Consider the following 18,766-nt stretch of genomic DNA (forward strand, 5'->3'; position numbering starts at 1 on the left):
CTTTGTGAGGGGGGGGGGGCGGGAAATGTTTTCAAGAAAACAAGACTGAGATGGGAAAAGAGACTATCCCCATGTCCCAGAGTAGCATGACAAACATTGGATGGCTCATCTGCATCCCTTGTACATACCATGCAAATGTGTTTCCCCCTGTCCCGCCTCTTAGCTTGAGGACACTCAATTACCGAGCTTTCTGAAGGCTAATTATTTCTGTAAGGTGATATTTTCTTTTTTGGCCAGCTGGAGGAGTTATTTTCACCACGGTAGGCCTGGGACTCTGTCCCATCTAGGTAGATGAGGGTCTGTGTTCTGGATTTGTTTCCTCTAAGAGACAAATCCATTTGTGTAGCTTTTAATAATGTAGTGTTCTCCTGGGGAGGCATTTCTGAGCATTGTTTACTTTTGGGTGTGCACTTCCAAGCAAAGCCTAAGCTGTTAAAAACAATCCTAGTGATCTGTCTCTTGCAGGGTGGGATTTCATAGCTTTATGGAATCTTCCACAGTCTTACCCTTGGCTTTAATGGTTGTGCATTTCTGTCCATGACTGATAGATACTCTAGTTTTTTGCCATCTGGCAGGTGTTGCCCAGATATACTTTAGCTCACCACTTAAACTCACTTACTTTTCGTTTCACAGCAAACAGTTCAAAATATCTTCACTGGGTGTGTTTATGAAAAATCTGTTAGCTTTGCTTAATGTAGGCGGTTTGCTTTTCGTGTTTTTTTGGGGTTATTTTTTTTGCCTGGCTTTAGGCATATGAGCTGTACTCCTGACCTTAGCCAACAGAGACCATGATCATAAGCAGTGGAGAGACACTGGGCTACGAGTCTACCTGCTGAAAAGCTTCATTACAGTGAATCGTTGTCTGGAGGGGAATACACCTGTCCGTTGTGTAGCTTAACAGAGACCGAGTCCCATTTCTGTCCTCTTGTATGGTTAACTTGAAATAATCAGAGTATTCCAAGGCTTTGAGGTGTCCAGCTCCAGCTGATGGCACTGCATGTTTAGCACTTCCATAAATCCAGTCTAATAATTTCTAAAAGGCATGTTTGGAATAATGTGGAAGAGGAAATAAAGGTGAGTGTAACTGCAGGCATCAGTGTCTATTACTGAAGGGCATGTCTGGTGAATTTGCTGGTGGGATAAAAGCATATTTGCAAAATGCAGGATACAAAAAGTACAGCCCCACAGACCCTCTTGAGTCGTCCTCTGACACTTTAAAGCCACTTGTGATACATTAATTTCATAAAAGTCAGATATTTGGGGGGATGCATGTTGTAGAACAGCATTTTACCATCCCTACTTGGGAAATAGGCAGAGATATTAATTAAATACTAACTAACTACTGAGGATCTCTTGCACTGCCATTCACAGTCAAAGTGATAACTGGGATTACTGGGGATCTTTAGCTGTTGGTAATAAGAAATACCAATTAGTGGTGTAGTATTGCCCAGAGTGCCAAGCAAGGATCAGGAGAGTATGTCTGCACTGCAGCTGACACATACTTTTCCTCACCCCTTCTCTAGGTGCTGCTGGATCAGATGCAGCAATTACAGTAAGGTGGTGGAAATGACTTTGTTCTCCACATAGCAATTAAATGTACAACCAAAATATGGGTAAGTAAGCATCTTTTTTTCGGAGAAGTTATTCAATACTGGAAATGAGGAGGAGTTGGGAGAGGGGGAATGTGCCTGCTAAATGGCAACTTTCTTGGCTTATTTTCATGGTGATGAGACTTAATGAACTACAGGAAGAGATCATAATTCTGTTGGTGGCAGTATTAAGGGCAAAGCTAAAAATTGTCACATCTGATGATTAACTTTGGAACAAAACAGAAAAAAAACATTAGGAATAGACATCTGGAACAGATGCAGGGAGATTACACTGATGTCTCAGAATCTTAAATTTCCCTTGATGAGTATGTAAAGTAGAGAAAGGCTTCTTTTCAGTCAAGAGACAATAAGTATTTTTCTGACTAAACCACCAAGTACTTCACATCGTGATCTCTGGCATACCTTGTTGAAAGATATTTGTAAAATGTCATGAAAGCAGTTTGTGCAGAAGGCCAGCTACATTACAAAGTCAAGTAAGGTCAGAGTTGTCAAAGGATAAAGAAATATAGAATGTATGATAATGCAGCAATGGTTCGTGAAGTGATTAATTTGTATTTTATTTTCCCCAAAGTGTCTTTACCTAAGTCTTATAAAATGCTCACTTTTTAAATACAGTTCGGTCCTGATTTTTCATGGAGTTTAATTTGGGAGTAACCAACCCATTCACAGAAGCTCATATATACAAGAGGTGAAATCTTGTCTCCCCTGAAGTCAAGGACAAAACTACTATTAACTTCAATGGGGCCAGGATTTCATTTACTATGTTGCCCAGTAGACCAGTGTGGAACAAAACCAGTTGCCTTGGGAATTTTTAATATGCAGCTGACTCAGTTGAACCAAAAATGTTTTACTTTGTCTGACATTCAAGTAAAATCATGATCGAACTGAACTTTCTTTTACCAACTGTGGTCTGCATATCTGATAAGGTTATGTGACATACATTCTACTCTTGGCTGTGCTGGTTGAAAGGGAGAAAAAACAGGCCCAAAAATCTTTGAAAATCAGGTAATTGCTAGCAAAAATTTGCTGGGAAAACAGATGCAGGCTTTTTTTTCCTTCCAGGTATTTTTCTCTTATGCAGAGAAAACAGGCAGTAAAACAATCTCTCTAGACTTTTGGTGTGGCTTATTTTTTTTTAATGCAAAACGAAAGCAGATGCACAGGAAAGACAGTAAAATAGCTGAAGTTGGGAAATCAAAGCCTCGAGTAGGATGGGACAAGAATCTATTGCCATCTGTGCTTTTGCTCAGTATAGCTTCTTCGTAACATTTTCTTTCCGAATTGTGTTTATCCTTGCTGATAGCAGGTCTAATTAGCATCATGTTCCCTAAAGCGTTCTGTAGCAATAAGCCATACTTGCTGGGTGGCTTCCCTGCTGCTCAGAGCAGCCAACAAAGCCTTCTTGACTCTGGCATGTGTTTCTACTTTAGAAGCTGAAAATTCAACCAACGAGTCTCTTTTGCTCTGACTGGGACTGAACTTAGGTTCAGAGGTCAACTGGGTTGACCATGGCATACTCTGAACTTGTCTAAAACCAGGAGCATGTCTTAAGCTCAGTTTTAGTGAGGCATGGAGTATGAATGGTTTGTAGGGGTTTTCTTCCATAGTTTTGTAAGCAAAGTAACTAATAGTTACAGTGCTGTGCTTTGTGCTTGACTAGCTTGCATTTACATCCACTCAAACCACAAACTGTTAGTATGCCCCAAGCTCTTCCCTGTGATTCCAGAAAGGATCAAATCCAAAATATCATTTTACCATACCTGTGTTAGATCATCAGTTGCACGCAGCTGATGAACGCAACAGTCTGTCTCAACAGGGTTGCTTTAGGGATCACAGGGGTCAGGTTTTTTGACCATTTAGTTTTCCTAGCCCACTAGTAGCCACCATGCCTGGTTCCCTCAGAGGCCAAATACTGCTCCTGCGTGCAAGGCTTCCTCTTTATAATTTCCCTGAACAGACTCATCATCCTGCTATGATCATTGTGATGGGTGGAATTGGTTCTGAGTGCCAGCCACTGTCTTCACTATCATGACTGGTCTTAATCACTTTCTCTGTGTGACACATAGATGATTAGAGGAGGCGATTATCAGCCATTTCTATTAGCCAGAAAAATCAGAAGTGGGATTTACCAGGAAAAATAACTGAGTTCACTACAAGAACACATAAGATAAACTAAGATACTTACCTTGAATGTTCAATCTCACTTAATAATCCTTAGCAGTACATCAAGGTTTAGGCTTGCCTGCATGAGAAACTCTTGTCTGCTTAAACTAAAGTAGTTATTGCTAGACCATGCTGATATTGAATACAAATGCATTGGAACCAATTTCAGCACCTGGAGTAGCTTTGGAGGCCTATTTTAAACCAAGACTCCTTAAACTGTTTAATATATACTTCTACTAGTAGCTAGCACCAGTCTAACTAGTTGGATTTTGCAACAGGAGAGTAAGTCTTTGTAGCTGGGGGCCTTTCCTCTTAGCTCACTCAGACATTTATCTGTCTGCAACTTGCATGCCTGAGCACCTTCCACCATGACTAAGTGGCTGCACATCCTGAAAGGGAACAAATTGTGCTATGTGACTTCTGTAGTTTACCATTGAAGAAAACAATTCTTTCACTTGCAGCATGAAACTTTTTAACTTTAAGGTTCCTGGAGTACTAGAGGCCACTGTTACGAAAAACTGCTGCTTAAACTAACAGACATGTGTTGTGGCAATTCCTTCCCCATTCCCATTAACCTTTTTTAAGGAGTGCCAGTACCTCCTCCGGAGTTCTTTCAGAAAGCATAGCCATTGAACCTCCTGCCTCTTCAGTAGGATAGTCAGGAAACCTGCCTATGATATGCCTGTGTGGGAAACAAAAGTGGGAAAGGAATTAAAATCCACAATTTTTCATCTGGTTGACAAAGAAATTAGATGGTGGGGAAGCATACCCTCCCACATCTCCTATTTAAGAACAGAGAACTGGATTCCTTACGAGAGTGGCTTTTCGTCCAGTGAATTCATTGAAACAGTCACCAAACCGTATCTGTTGTCCCACAGCCCATCAAATGCTGGAAGTTCTTAGAGAATTTCTTAGGACTGCACATCTTCATAGCTGGGAAACAGCTTAAATTGTTTATGTTTATAGCTCTGCTCTCTGCTTTGAACATCTAGCTTTTAAAATAATATTGATTTTAATTGAATCGGGTTTTGATCTGCAAATTGCAGATTGTATTTCCGTGTGAGGATGTCCACTCTCAAAAATTGCCAATGTACTTGCATGATTAGGTGGTGAAGGAAGCTGGTGCGAGGGCAGTAAGTGACTTTGCGATAAGGTTTCATGGATAACACAGGGCATTCCCAGACCTTTCAGAAAGAGATTAAAGGATATAAATGATAACTACAGCCCAAGGACCATTCACGTTGATAAGACTCTTTAACTTCTTTTGCTTTTGCAGCTTTCTGGATATCAGTAAGATTTTCAGTTTGTTTGGTAATATCAGGAAGGTTTTCTGTTCCAAAGAAAATTCTGACACTTCAGAAAAATCCTTGTACTGCTTTCAAATAGAATGGTAATGTTTCCTCTAAATTAAATGAAATTTCCCTTGAGAAGAATATAGCTCAGAAAGGTCAATGTGATTCATAAAAATTGCTTTAATTTTTTCTTTTTTTTAAAAACAACTGGTACCTTAAGGGACTTTCCTAGTCTACTGTTAAGCTGCAGAGTCAATTTTAAACTGAGATCCTTGGAACAGAGCATCTGTTATGTTTCTATAGTACCATGTCTAGGGTTTGGATCCCTAGCTAGTATTAATGTAATACCAGTTATGAAAGAATAAACATTCATCTGTGATTGTAAGCTCTGACTTGCATGTTCGACAATTACTGGTCCTATACGCAAGCAGATGCAAAACTTTTGTCATTGCATTCCCAGAAACTAGTCTGCATGAACAAAGGAGTGTCATTGTTAATGTATTCTTTAAAAAAAATCTCATTAGAATGGGATTTTGGCCTCAAAAACCTGCATCATCTGGTTTACTTAATGTTAGATCGCGTTTCATTTTTTTTACAAACAGCCAGAAAATAGCTCAATTTTATATTAAATGCAGTCTTGTTTTAAATGCTGCTACAAGTCTGGCTTACAGTAACAAATTTTTCAAAATCTGATATTCAGGCTGTTTCTACTTTACTAATGCCAGCTGGGAGGAAAGAAAGGCAATATGCACTGTGGGTGAATAATCAGTTTGGAGTCCACCATCTACTGAATGTGGTATCGGCGCCAGCTTTCAATACTTATTAGTGTTATATTCGGTGTTTGTATTAGCTTTTTCGCTTTTAAATCATTTACAGCTCTTGGAGATGGAAATATTTACCCTTTGGGCATGTCTGATGAGCATGTATCTGAGCGCTGCAGAAATTCTATCAAATTCTGAAATTTGGAAGTGAGTTCCAGTTTGTTTATCATCTGTGTGTTTTCTGCATGCTGTTTCTGCTCACAGCTGGTGCAGCTGTTCGGGGTGACGTGGCTCATCTCATCTTTTTTTAGCAGCTACAACAAGTGCATACGTTGAAAAACAACTTGAGGTGAGGAGAAAGCAATGCCAATGTTTTCACACAAGTGGAAGAGAAGGATCAGACATTTACTAACCAGTCAACTGCCTGAGGACTGGGGTTGAGGGCAACGCAGAATCTAAATTCCCATGGTCATCAGTGACGCTGAGAGCAGACAGCTACCTCACGTTTCAGTTGTGCTAATTCTTCAAGAACATCTGTTTTTTTTCTTTCTGGGCTTCACCTTTTCCTGTGTCCTGTTATTTAGCATATGAATTGCTGTCCAGTGGTCAGGGAGCAGTATTCTTAAGTCTCATTTTCCCTATCTGACCTCTTGTGGGTTTTTCTCTTTCTCTTCTAGGTTTAAATGACTGCAACTTCAATCTTGCAATGCCTGTAAATCATGCACATGCATGACCCTTACAGACAAATTCCTCTCTTTATGAAACCCTCTGAGTTCAGAGGTTAAACCAGGGTTTCATTTGGCCTGTAAATCTGCACAGAAAAATGCAGTCATTGATCTTCCTGGTCAAAAGTCTAGTTTAAACGTAACGCATCTCAATTTTCATTCTCCATTCGCTTTTTGACAGCATCCTATTCGGAACCATCACAATGGGTTGCCTCGTGCATTTGTCATAAGATGCTAATTTGGATTTGACTGGATCTAAACTATTTTGTAGAAGGTTGTTCTACAGTCGTCAATCATGACAAAACACCAGGATAAAATGAGCAGCCAGCACACACTCTACAAACAGCCACAGCTACTCCTGTATCTTTGTTCCATCAGATATGCTACATGTCATCTGTGGCTCAAGAGGGTCCCACCAGGCGTGTCCCCCATTGAACAGTGAGCAGCTCTTGAGTTAGGAGGACCTCCCACAAATGTAGAACAATTCTGAGCTTGCTCTACAATCATAATTGTTCAAACAATTTTAAACTGCCCTGCCCTTTTGAAACTTCCTAGAAACATTCAAGTATTCATTATCAGAACCAGTTCTAAGGCAATAATACTGAAAGTTATCCAGGTGAGGAAAGAACTTGCTCCAAAGTCACACCTAGCATGCTCTTTTTTTTTTTTCTGGAAGTGTAGAGGTGAGCTTTATACTGGAAATCCTTCTGGGGTTCCATCTGTGTGTCACTAATGGCAAAACCACGCTGTAAATCAAGACTTAAAGAAGGTGAACCTGCAGAGGTTCCCACAGTTAGCACCTAGTCTGACAACTGAGCTGAGGAGTAGAAGAGCATTATATCTGCACCTGCATTGTTCATTGGCTCCAAAAGTTGGGTTACAGCTACAGCCACTATAAGGCTTTAGCCCACTGGGAGATCACTGAGTGTGAATTTCAGACTGGTGTTTTTTGTTTAGATTGCTCTCTTGATTGAGTTGGTTCCTCTAATCAGTCCAGCTTTTTTTTTTTTAATATTTGTAGTACCTTGGCACTTTGTATGCCGGTTACTATATCCAGCTGACGGACTACTTGCAAAGTTCACATGCCTTCATGATTTCTCTGCATGCCACTGAAAAGGCAAAACACTAAATTGGTGGTCAGGGAAGTCTAAAAGTCTTGTTGCATGTTAATGCGGGGAAAGGAGAACATAAAAAGCTTAAGCTCTTCAAGAGAAGAGCATTAGAGTGTGTAATATATTTGAGAGACATGGTACATGTCAGAAACACCTGGTTCTGAGGCAAGTCAAAACTCCATGAATCTGTTAGTTATTGCCTAACATTTGGAGGGGGGGAAAAAAAAAAGTATCCAGTTGGGCTTTCCCAGCATCTCATAAAAATGTGCAAATGCCAGAACTGGAAGAAGCAACCCTTATTTTCAATGCGATTGCTTCAGTGGGAGTGCTGACAGTGTGTTAAGGACTGCAAGCAAAAGCAGAAGCAAATTCTATTCGATTTCATATGGAGAAGCCGGTTCTAGTAAAACTGTTTCTCTGAATGAACAAACAAAACCTGTATAAAGCATCTCTGCCTGGTAGGATTGCTGCACAGAAGCAAATAAGGTGAGACAGACAGGTAGGGCTAGGAAGAAACCTCCACCGTGTGTGTACTACTTAGGCTTTTCTAGCCTAAGGACCCCAAAGGCTGCTGCTTCCCAGTCTGCAGGCAAGGAGCTGAGGATGGTTCATGTGCGTGCCCTGCTCCCTGGTGTGTATTCACCGGCCACTGAACAGAAACTTGTGTTTGGGAGCTTTGCTTGCACTGCTGCAAATCAAACTAATGAGCTGCAGAGTTCATGGTTGGCAAAGTATCTTTCTTCAGGTTAGAGCCCCTGCTTTAACAAAACTACTAAATGTTTCTGTGCTGCAGAGGACATTGCTGAAGAAGGGACCTTTAGAAACTGTGCTATGGGAGAAATCCATCACTTTTCTGGAAAGCAGTGAAATCCTGTCAGCGGGAGCGTAGCATGGGCTCGGTAAACAGCTTTACAGAAAAGCTGCCTGACTGGAATGAATAGGGGCCCTCAATCTGAATCAAACCAGCTCAACCGGAAGGGTAAGGGGACAAATATAGATGGAGGAGTGAAAAGAGACGACCCTTCACTCTCCGAGCTTAAAAAATAAAAGGATCCGAATAGATTTTTGCTTTGTTTCTTGAGTTACATTCTGTTCTCTGGTTCACTGTTACTCCTTTCCCCCTTTCCAAACCTATTCCTCTTATAATCACTTAGGTCTGTCAAGTGTAATTGAAAAGGAATGATCTTTTATGGTCTGTAATGCAAACCCTTTTGTCTCCGAATGTGCAGCATAAAGTTTTGGCTCTTCTGGGCTCGATTTTTGTTTTAGCATACAACCCACATAAATGTCCAAGTTTTAACTAGTTTCAAATGGTTCTTTACCATCTCCAAATCACCACCAGATTGGGTGCGAGTCAGTGTGATTGGCAGCCTCTGCTCAGCCCTGCATGCTGCGGCACCTCAATTCTGACCTACGAAATAAATTCCTTGTCTGGGAGCTGACCCTACCCTGTGCTTGTCTCATCTGCTGCTTCCTCCCCTCCTCACTTCAAGAGCATCACCATTTTTTTTTTTCCTGAAGTGTTTTCTCTCTGTTCCACATTGCTCCGGGATGGTTATAGTTACATCTAAATACGGCTGTTGATTTATGAGAACACACCATTGACTTAAACATTTTGTCTAGTAATAGACTCAACAAGTTACTACCTACTCTGTTCTCTGGCATGATTTTACATGTGTTATTCTTTCTTTTTGGCCATGGCTTCTCTAGCTAATTGCATAAAAGGCCTTGTCAGGAAAAATAAAAAATTGTTCTTCAGAGGAAAAAGAGCATTTAACTCCTTTCAGGGTAAGAAAGGATGTGGGCTGTGTGCTGAAGAGGAGGCATGGATGACTGCATGCTCTAGGTGGAGGGACAGCAGAGTGTTCTGTGCAGAAAAGGAAAAAAATAAAGGGTGGGGGGCACCCTTTAAAGAAATAAACCTCTCAATTGTTTTGTTGTTCTTCCCTATTCCTGTAATCCCACCTGATATGGTTTCTCTCAAACTACTTAAATAGCAAGGTTGGTTTATTTTAGGTGTCTCTGCTGCAGCATTTTCTTTCCTTTTGATTGTGTGCTTTCTTTAGCTCTTTGAAAATCACTTCCAGAAAAAATAACCTACACAAATACAGAATTACTTATAAAGCAAGATTAATTTCCATAAGCTTCTTGTCATCCTTAATGGGTTTGGACACAGACATACTACAACTTATGTTTTATCTAAGGTCCTGATGCTTCAAACATTTGCTGTATGTGTGATTGTTATGCATGGAAGTAATTCAGTGGAGCAACCTGAAGGGAGAAGTGTTTGGAGGATTGGAAATTTTATTGTTCTGGATAAATTCGAGGCTTTAAAAATTTAAGATCAAGTCTTGTGAGGCCAACAATGTGCAAGAAGAAACATTCCCACAGAGGAAAGCGTGAAAGGTTTGTGGGGAAAGGTGATATCCTTTATTACAGTAACTATCATAATTAGAAACAGTAGATGGTCTTTCGGGTGCCCAGTGTCTGCCTTAAATCTGAAATGGTAGAAGTGAGCTTCAAAGCCAAGTAAGAGCTGGGAACGGTTCTTGGAGGGGACAGACCTAAATGTGGAATGTGGTAATTCTTCTCTGATAGTTTTATTACACGTAGCAGTATTGTCCAGGAAAGGTAGACCTTTGGCTGACCCAGTACAGTTGTTCTGAAGCTTCAGTGAAATAGCCTGTTCTGCTTTGTTATAGTTATTTTACCTTTTCAACGATCTTCTTGGTCTTTTAAGGGTAGCAATAAGTGGTCTACTGGAAAAAAAGGGAATATCTGTTCCCCTTCAGACAGATTTGGATGTGAGCTTTCTCTGCCAGGATTCCTGGTTATCCTGTTTCCTGCTGTCAACCATAGGGGAGAAGGAGTTTTTGACCTATTAGTACTATAAAAATTCTGACAAATTATTTGTTTAAAACAGCAATAGGTTTTTCTCCTTGAATTGAATAGGAGACATGGGAAGGTAGTACTGCAAATTACTGCTGAGATTTTAAATGAAAATAAAAGGCAATATGGTCAAGATCAAGTTGGATGAGGCTTTGAGCAACCTGGTCTAGTGGAAGGTGCACCTGTATGTGGCAGGGGGGTTGGAACTGGATGAACTTTAAGGTCCCTTCCAACCCCAATCATTCTGTAATTCTATGAATAATGGCAAGGAGGAGCAAAAAGATTTATTTTACAGTTCAAATACTAGCTCAAATAAAAAAAAAATCAAACCAAAAATTTGGTGGTATCAACACTCACAAAATATTCTGGTGCTCTGATTTTTGCATGTCCCTCCCTACCCTCAAAAAATATTGCCAAAAGATTTCTCAGACCTCAAATCTGAACTCGTTTGGTATTGGGAGAAATTATATCCTGACCTATGATGTAACTGAATTCCTTTGCAAGAGCTAATAACACCCAACGCATACTGAAAGCTTAGATGAACCTAGAGAAGACAAGTATTAAATTTGCCCACCATGGCATGGAAATAAGATTAAAGGGACACGAAAGCAGATTCCTGTAACGTTATTTAAGCTTTTTTGGCTTGACTCCTGCAATGCAGAACAGTCTTGGGCAGAGCTACTGGTAAGCCTGGTGTGAGCCTTTCAGTAACAGTGAAAGCAACTCCTGGTGGACCCAAGGACACCTGGATGTCCCATCCTTGCCCTTGGAGGGAGTAGTTTCTGTGCTAGAAGCAGGGCATGTCATGGTGTGACACAGCAGTCTCTAGTCAGCAGTATTTCTGCCATTTTAACTGTCAGTGAGTAATTCATCAAATTGACTATATGTGCTTATGCTAGTGTAAAACCTTATCAGAAACAGGCCTTAGAAGCAGAAAATCTTGCCCTTTTGCTCCTCTGAAAGCTAAAGAACAGATGCCGACATCCAACACTGCACCCATGTTTTATTTGCTAGGTCTATGCTTATCTCGGTGCTTGTCCTTTCTTCTGGAGATGTTCATCTTCCCCTCCATATGTGTACCAGAGCCCTGAAGCAGGCTATCTTCCTCAAGGGGCTGTCTCAAAAGGTGAAGGGCTGCTTCTCCTCTTTCATAGTCAGATTGTCCTCAGGCTTATTTCCAGTGTCAGCTTCCTGTTGACTGTCTGCAGCCTTTTGAGGAATGTGATCCTGTCAAGCCAGCTGTAAGGGGAGTGGGTTGAGCAATTCTTCCTGAGGAGGAAGAACTCTCCCCAGGACCCAGCACCATGGCTGAGGGACTTGGCTGATGGAGTAATGAGCACTCTAGAGTGTGCAACTCTCATTAAGTTCTCATTTGTTTTGATTTTCTTCTGTCTTTCCATTCTCTTCAAAAGCAAGGTCAAAAATACAGAAGCTGGCTCAAAGAAACGCCGGGTCAAACTCCCCTCGCATTTAGTGAATTCCTTACCTTTGGTCAGCTTATCTTGCCTTCACAGAACGCTCAGTCCTGACTCAAATTGGCAATATTTCCTGTGCTTAGTATTAAACTTAAGAGACTGAAATAATTATGGCCAGTTTTAAGTAAGATTACTTTAACTCAGACTAGAAGCTTTGCGAGAATAGCTTTCCTGCCGAGTCAGCCAGAGGGAATCAACAGTACTTTATTAACACAATATGAATTCTGTAAAGAGGAAAATAAAGCATGCGAATGCTGTAGCAAGGCCAGCCAGAAGAAATAACCTGCCCTCCAACATCACAAGTTTCTTTGGGATTTGGAGTGAAATAGAGAGCTTTTTGTCTTATGGGATTTGTTTATGAGAAATTCAAGCCATCGCTTTTGCTCCTCAGAAGTCAAGGTGTTGGTGAAACAAAATGCAACAACTCTGTGGAAGGGAAAGAAGGCTGTAAACTGGGCATGACTCTGCTTTAAATTGTTTTGCCGTGCCCCACTGCTTTAACCTGAAGATGATGCTTTGTTGAGAAATGGTGCCTTGGACAGGTCACCCACCTGGAAAGGTGCCACTTGAACTCAAGCTCAGGTCTCTCAGGACTTTGTCTTCCTCCTTGTTCTGAAACATATGCTGTATTTCTTCTGCCACCACCTGACTGTGAAAGGTACTTTTGAAGTATTTCAAGGGTATTAGCTGAGTAAAAACTCTCTGAAATGACTGTGCTCTCCCTGAACCTATTGCTCATACGCTGGATGGATAGTGCTGCACATGCATAGTAAGTTCAACGCACTTGGGGCATGTCAAACCCCCTGCATGTGCTATGCAGCACATGCACCCTTTATATCTGATAGGGAAAACGTGTATTAAGAGCCTGAAAATAAACAGAGAACCTTTGCGCTTTGATCTATCCTTATTTAAAGACTGGGGAAAATGCAGCACAGCACATAAGAATAATATGTGGCCTTTTGTGGCGGTGGTTAAAACAACTCAGCCTACCTAACACAAGTGCTGTAAAACAATGTGATTTTTATCTAGTTTGTAACTAGATAAACATTGCGATGCGATGACAGTGGGCGAATCTGAGGTGATGCTGAAGGAGGCATCAGACTCATTTCAGTAGTGAGATCTCTTAAGTTTGCTTTCTGCTACCAACGCAGAAATACAGCCCAGTCTGGAATAACTCTAATTTGCCTCATTTTTTTGTCTCCCTGGGATTCAAATGATCTGTATGTTCACAGTGTCGTCTTCAAGCACTCTATCATGGCTGTCCCGTTCATGGATCACTGTGCCTCTGACCTGCTGCCTGCTCGTGATTTGACTTTAAGCGTTTGTAAAGGACAATGTGTAATCAGCATCTGTCAGGCGTCGCGGTGCTGCCTGGGTGAGTGGCTTGCTACTTCATTTAAGGCTGATACCCTAGCGCCGTGCTAATGGCACTACTTGTAGCTAAGGCTGCACTGCCTTGAAAAGCACTTATGATGCAGAAGAAAAACTTTAGAGGGGAATGAGAAGCTGAAAATGGCACATAACGTGTTCTGAAGTTTCCAAGAGGTCAACCAAATATGCTGTGCTCTCTTTCGCTGCCAGTAATGTTCTTGCCACTTTGAGGAATCCCGTTCTATGTGGTTTGCATGAGTGTTTGAATGAACTATGTAATGATAAATCTGAGGCAATTTCATGCATGTGAAAGCAGTCACAGTGTTTAATTTTTCAATATTCATCCCAACTGACTTGTGCGGCATTTCAATAAATCACAGTCAGGTGTACAAAGACTGTAAAACCAGAAAAAAACTGAGAAAGATATTGAAGAATGTATCACAGAATTTGTATATAAAGTTAGAGATGTCTACAGACTCCTGGTCAGCGCTAATAACAAAATAGCTTAGCAGCAAGAAAAGTAATTTAGAATCTCTGCTTTGGCAGATTAAAAAAGTGTGAGAAAAGACAAGAAACACATTCCAAATGAGATTGATTAGACGCCAGCGTCAGGCTGATACTAAGAGTACCACTTTATCAACGGCGTTAATCAAAAAACCCAGTCATCTCTGCAGCCTGAGAAACACACTGCAATGCCTTGAGATGCCAAGTTCATTGACCTTCACCTTTTAGTTTTGTGAAAGAAAAATCAGAGTGCTGTATTTCTGTACCTGTTTAGTGTGTTTGTGGTGTATGATCTTAGTCTCCTTAAACTGGCTGGAAACAAGGACAGTCTTAGACACCAAAAGAGAATCAAATGCCTTTTGTAGGACTCTGGCATTGCTTCTCTAAATGACTGAATTCCTCTGCAATTGCTACTCACAGTGGGATGCACTCAAATTTAATCAATTATAAAGCACAAAATGGAGCTTTTCTATTATTGTTCATTTACATGATGGCTTAATAATGTGCTTTTTAACCATCTCTTTGATAGATGGGGCCAGCACTGCGGAGAGTTGCTGGCAATGTGGTGAAAGAGGCGGACACCTGGCTGTAGACCCAGGACAGGCATGGGGGTGCTTCCTCGGAATTTGGAGCTGGACCTGCAGCCCAGTCTTGGTAGAAACAACGACCCTAAACATATCTGTCATTTCTTTCTACCAAAGTAGGTGTAATGGGTAAGGTAGTGTGGGAAGTGCGATTTAAAGGTTGAGACTCGAAGGGCAGGTTAACCCACTTGCTAGATCTTAGGCCTCTGTAATTTTTTTTTTCCCCCCAGTACTGGAGGCCTAAATGTATTTGCTTCACAGGCCTGTATATACGATCAGTTGTCTGGAATGGCCTTATTATAGGATAGCAGAGCTCCCCCAGGCAAAGAACGTAAGGATCAGGTTTGGACAGGAATGAAATACAAGCACATACATGGGAGAGGCTACAACCAGCTGCTCCCACCTGCGCTCCCACCAGTTCCCAGGCCTCCCACAACTGCGAAACTTGCAGTGCATAAAGAATAAATCCATGCATTATACACGAGTTCCCAGAAGGGAGATGAAGGTGAAATGATATTTTGGGCATAGCATTACCCCCTCTGTAGCAACTACAAGAGCTGAGCCAATGATGGGAAGCACATGTATGCAATATGAAAGATGGCAAGAGCTCCAGCTCTGGAATTTGCTCCCTTAAAGCAATTGTGTTTTGACTTGGAATACGTTGAGGACTCCTGCAGCTACACAGACTGCAGTCTTTTACTTAAACCATGCTTTTCTACACCACTATCTTCAAAATTTGTTGCTGGATTAGACGCCTTCCAGAAAAATCCGCAAGAAAGAGCCAGTCTCTCTGTGTGATGGGGAGTGAGTACACGATGCAAATAAACTTCCTTTCCAAGCCACCAAAGGATTACTGCGTCAGTAATATGCTTTAAGAAGAGAGAGGGGAGCATTTGAAAAGATTTTATTTAAGGGTAATGCAGTTTCCTGGTATTATAGAAATACCTCATTAAATACTGAATCAGCTCTTTTATGGGTCTACATTGTTTGCCCAAGTCAAGTAATATTGTGTTTGGTATGGTATCTTACTGAACGGTACTGTGCTGATAGCTCTTATTTTGCCTAAGGAGAACTAGCAAACCCTCCTTACATGAACTGTCAAATGTCTCTTACTCAGCCTAGGACGGTAACTCTTAATATTGCTCTTGCATAAGTCCTAAGGATGCCTGATACAGCAGACAAAACATGGCTAGTTTGTGATGCTAATAGCCGGCTGTGTTTAAAGTAAATTACTATAAATAATTAGATTTTCTGTTGTATCTGCACAGGACTTAAAAGCTCCAGACTCTGACCTGGGTAATAAAAACAACCTGCTTGATGGAGTCTGACTGATCTCCCCCGCACTGAAATCCTCAGTAAAACTGAAACACATTGACTCTGGAAGGAAAAGATGAGTCTTGGGCTTCAGGCAAGTTCTTACTCTGTAAGAAATACTTTCTTCATACCTTTTTAGTGCTAAGATTCAGTCCAAGCATAGCATTTGGATAGACCAACTTTAACGCTAACTTTGCATTGGGAAGAGTTTACCTAGATGTTTACCAAAGCTTGCAGCACACTACCTACCTAACAAAAGAGGTAGGGTGATGCTCCCAAGGGAAATAATCAGCTCAAAGAAAAAAATATGCCTTGCCTCATGTGCCCTTGATGTGCTTCCCAACCCTGGGATTGCAGTGGGTGTACTGTTGTCACCTGGAGCTTGTACCAGCTACTCCACTTACGGAGACCCAGCTGCTGTTGGGATAACCTGCTTCTGCTGCCCGTGTCCTCCTTCCCCCTCAACTGCTCATCATTTCTGCTTAACCCTACTGGAATTTGACTTATGCCCCAAACTGAAGGGCCTAAGCTCAGTCTATTTAAATGTCTCTGGATGTTTTATTAACCACCCAAGAACCTACTTCCACTGAAGCTATGCTCTCAACCTTAGTGGTACCTTAGTGCAGCTCAGTTTGAGTTTAACAGCTTGTTTGATATTTGACTCAAAAAGAGATGAGCTGCTTTGTCCAAGGTACAGGCAAGGGAGGGCAAGGAGGAACAAGACTGGAGGCAAGGTGCTCTCAGTGATGTGTGAATGTTAAACCCATTTCTAGCGTAAGCCTGGATTCTCTATGCTAGATGATGCAAGTCTCCAGTGTGTGGAATTCACTTGAAGTTTAGCACTTAAGTAACTTGTCAACAGTTTGTTAAATAAAAATGTTGGCATACTGAGGTTTAAATCCCCTGAATCAGCCTTATATTCCATCAGCCACTCTGCTGCTATGGTCCCCAGGACGTAAACTCTGAAAAAAGACCACTGCCAGTGAAGCAACTATATTTCAGAATTAAATATATCCCTTTTCTCTTGTGAGAAAGAATAACAGGGTGTCATTTGCAGCCACATTTCCAGCCATAACTTGCATGCCTTCATCCTCTCCATAGTCAAATCTCACTTCCTGACAATCAAGTCTTTTTTTATAAATCTTCCTGAGCTTACTTGCTGGCATATACATTTGGGGACTGCTCTTTTGCCCTTGTCTTGGACACAATGTTTTCATCAGTCCTTGGTTCTAACTGTCTCTGTTTTTCAAACTGGTAACTTACAGGGTGGTGGGTTTTGTTGTTGTTTTTTTTTTAACCAAGTTATATGCCTCTTTCAACCCTCTGCTTCTGATTCTGCCTTTCCAGCTCCTCATGACTGCTTCCGCTACCCCTTTGCTCTGCTTGTGTCAACCTGTGCCATACTTCTTTTTTCCCCAACTTGCCTCCTTTCTTCTTTGCATTCTACAGAGCCAAGGCTGAAAATGTCTTTTCTGCTTCCTCTGCTTGCTTCTCCAAAGAGATGGTTCTGTGGAGCAGGGGCTATAGCTCGGGAGCCACTGCTCTGTGCTGTGTGTTCATTTATGTTCTTCTAAGCTTTTCCTTAGTCTTTCTCTTCCCAGAATATCCCTCAAATACCTCTTCTCTGCCAGCCACTGGCTCTTCAGTGCCCCTCTATCCTTCTACCAGGTGCCAGTGGGACGCCTGATTCTTTTTTCTCTGTCTGTTTCTTGTTTCTGTATCCCAGCAGATCTTCATTCACTTTGTTTGTCGGAAATAAGGAAGTGGGAAAATTGATTCTTCCACCTGCTTTGTATTAACTTGCTGGAGAAGATACCTCTCCCTGTCTCAGTGGAGTGAAAAAAACCGCTGGGCTGTGTCTCTTCCTCTTCCCCTTGGGATTCAACCCCTTCTTCCCTTCTCATTGATTAGGACTGTGCTAAGCTGGTCAAAACAAGCATAGTAGGTATCTAGCTGGATTACTGAAACAGAAACCTGAGGTGAAAATCAGGCCCCAGTTATCAATGTTAAACACCCTACTGTCCTCAGAAATCCTTTCTGCTCTGTTAGGACTCTGCTTGAGAAAGGAATAAAGTGCAGTGCGGGAGAAACTGCAGCCTACTGTATCTATTCAAGAGGGCACTGCAGCATTTTCCAGAAAAAAAAGCCCAATCCAGTCTTTAAAACATGTAGGGCCATATTACAATGAGCTGCTGGCAAGTGTGAGTCCCTTAATGTAACTGATGTTTGTGTCTGTCTGAGTATCTATGACAACAAATACATCTTATATTTGGGAAGCGTCCCTGAGAATATCAGTGGGGGATCTGTTGGCAATGCTTGGCATTTTCAGCCTTTTAATTCCTAAATATCGCTAGACATGAGTATGAGTACTTTAGGAAAATGAACTAATTAGTTACAAGATTTTTCTTCTCTTTTGCAAATGAGACCAACTCAGAGTAATGCTATTTACTTTAGCTGATTCCAGACTTCTAGACATATAAAGGAGTGAATATTTTTAGGGGCTTTAATGCTAGACAGGAGGCTTAGACTCAAGGTCAATGGACTGTGGATTATCTGTGGGTCACTTTCAGCCATTTGAAGAAGGTAGAAAAGTGAATCTAACCTAAATTTGTTGTAATGTTGCTTCTGTAGTGCTACAAATCAAAGTAGGAAGTAAATGAAGCCAGGAATTCATCCTACAGGATAGTGTTTAGGAAGGGCACATCTGTTTGTTGGAACAGGACTGGAGGTGACTAGCAGGATAGTACAAGGCCAAGTTGCTTGGTCCTAAGAGTGTGATTTTGATCCTCTGACAACTTCTTGCTGAACAGCAGTTGTACCACCAAATACACATCCTGACACCTACTGTTTTGGCCTTACTTGCTGTATCTATTTTACTTCCATGTCCCATGTGAGCCAGCAGTGCGCCAGGTGGCCAAGAAGGCTGAAGGCATCCTGGCTTGTATTAGAAATTTTGTGACCAGCAG

At 41.4% G+C, this 18,766-nt stretch overlaps 1 protein-coding gene across 1 annotated transcript in view; it reads right to left on the minus strand.

Annotated features, from left to right (window-relative positions):
- The window catches only part of IQCA1 (IQ motif containing with AAA domain 1), a 114,294-nt gene that overhangs the window by 66,832 nt on the left and 28,696 nt on the right, over nucleotides 1-18,766 (minus strand). The window contains exon 6 of the mRNA XM_009873806.1: nucleotides 4,371-4,455. Within this exon, the coding sequence (XP_009872108.1) occupies nucleotides 4,371-4,455 (85 nt within the window). The remainder of the gene's footprint in view (nucleotides 1-4,370; nucleotides 4,456-18,766) is intronic.

This window comes from Apaloderma vittatum, unplaced genomic scaffold, assembly GCF_000703405.1.
Source record: "Apaloderma vittatum isolate BGI_N311 unplaced genomic scaffold, ASM70340v1 scaffold7077, whole genome shotgun sequence".
Classification (NCBI taxonomy): Eukaryota; Metazoa; Chordata; class Aves; order Trogoniformes; family Trogonidae; genus Apaloderma; species Apaloderma vittatum.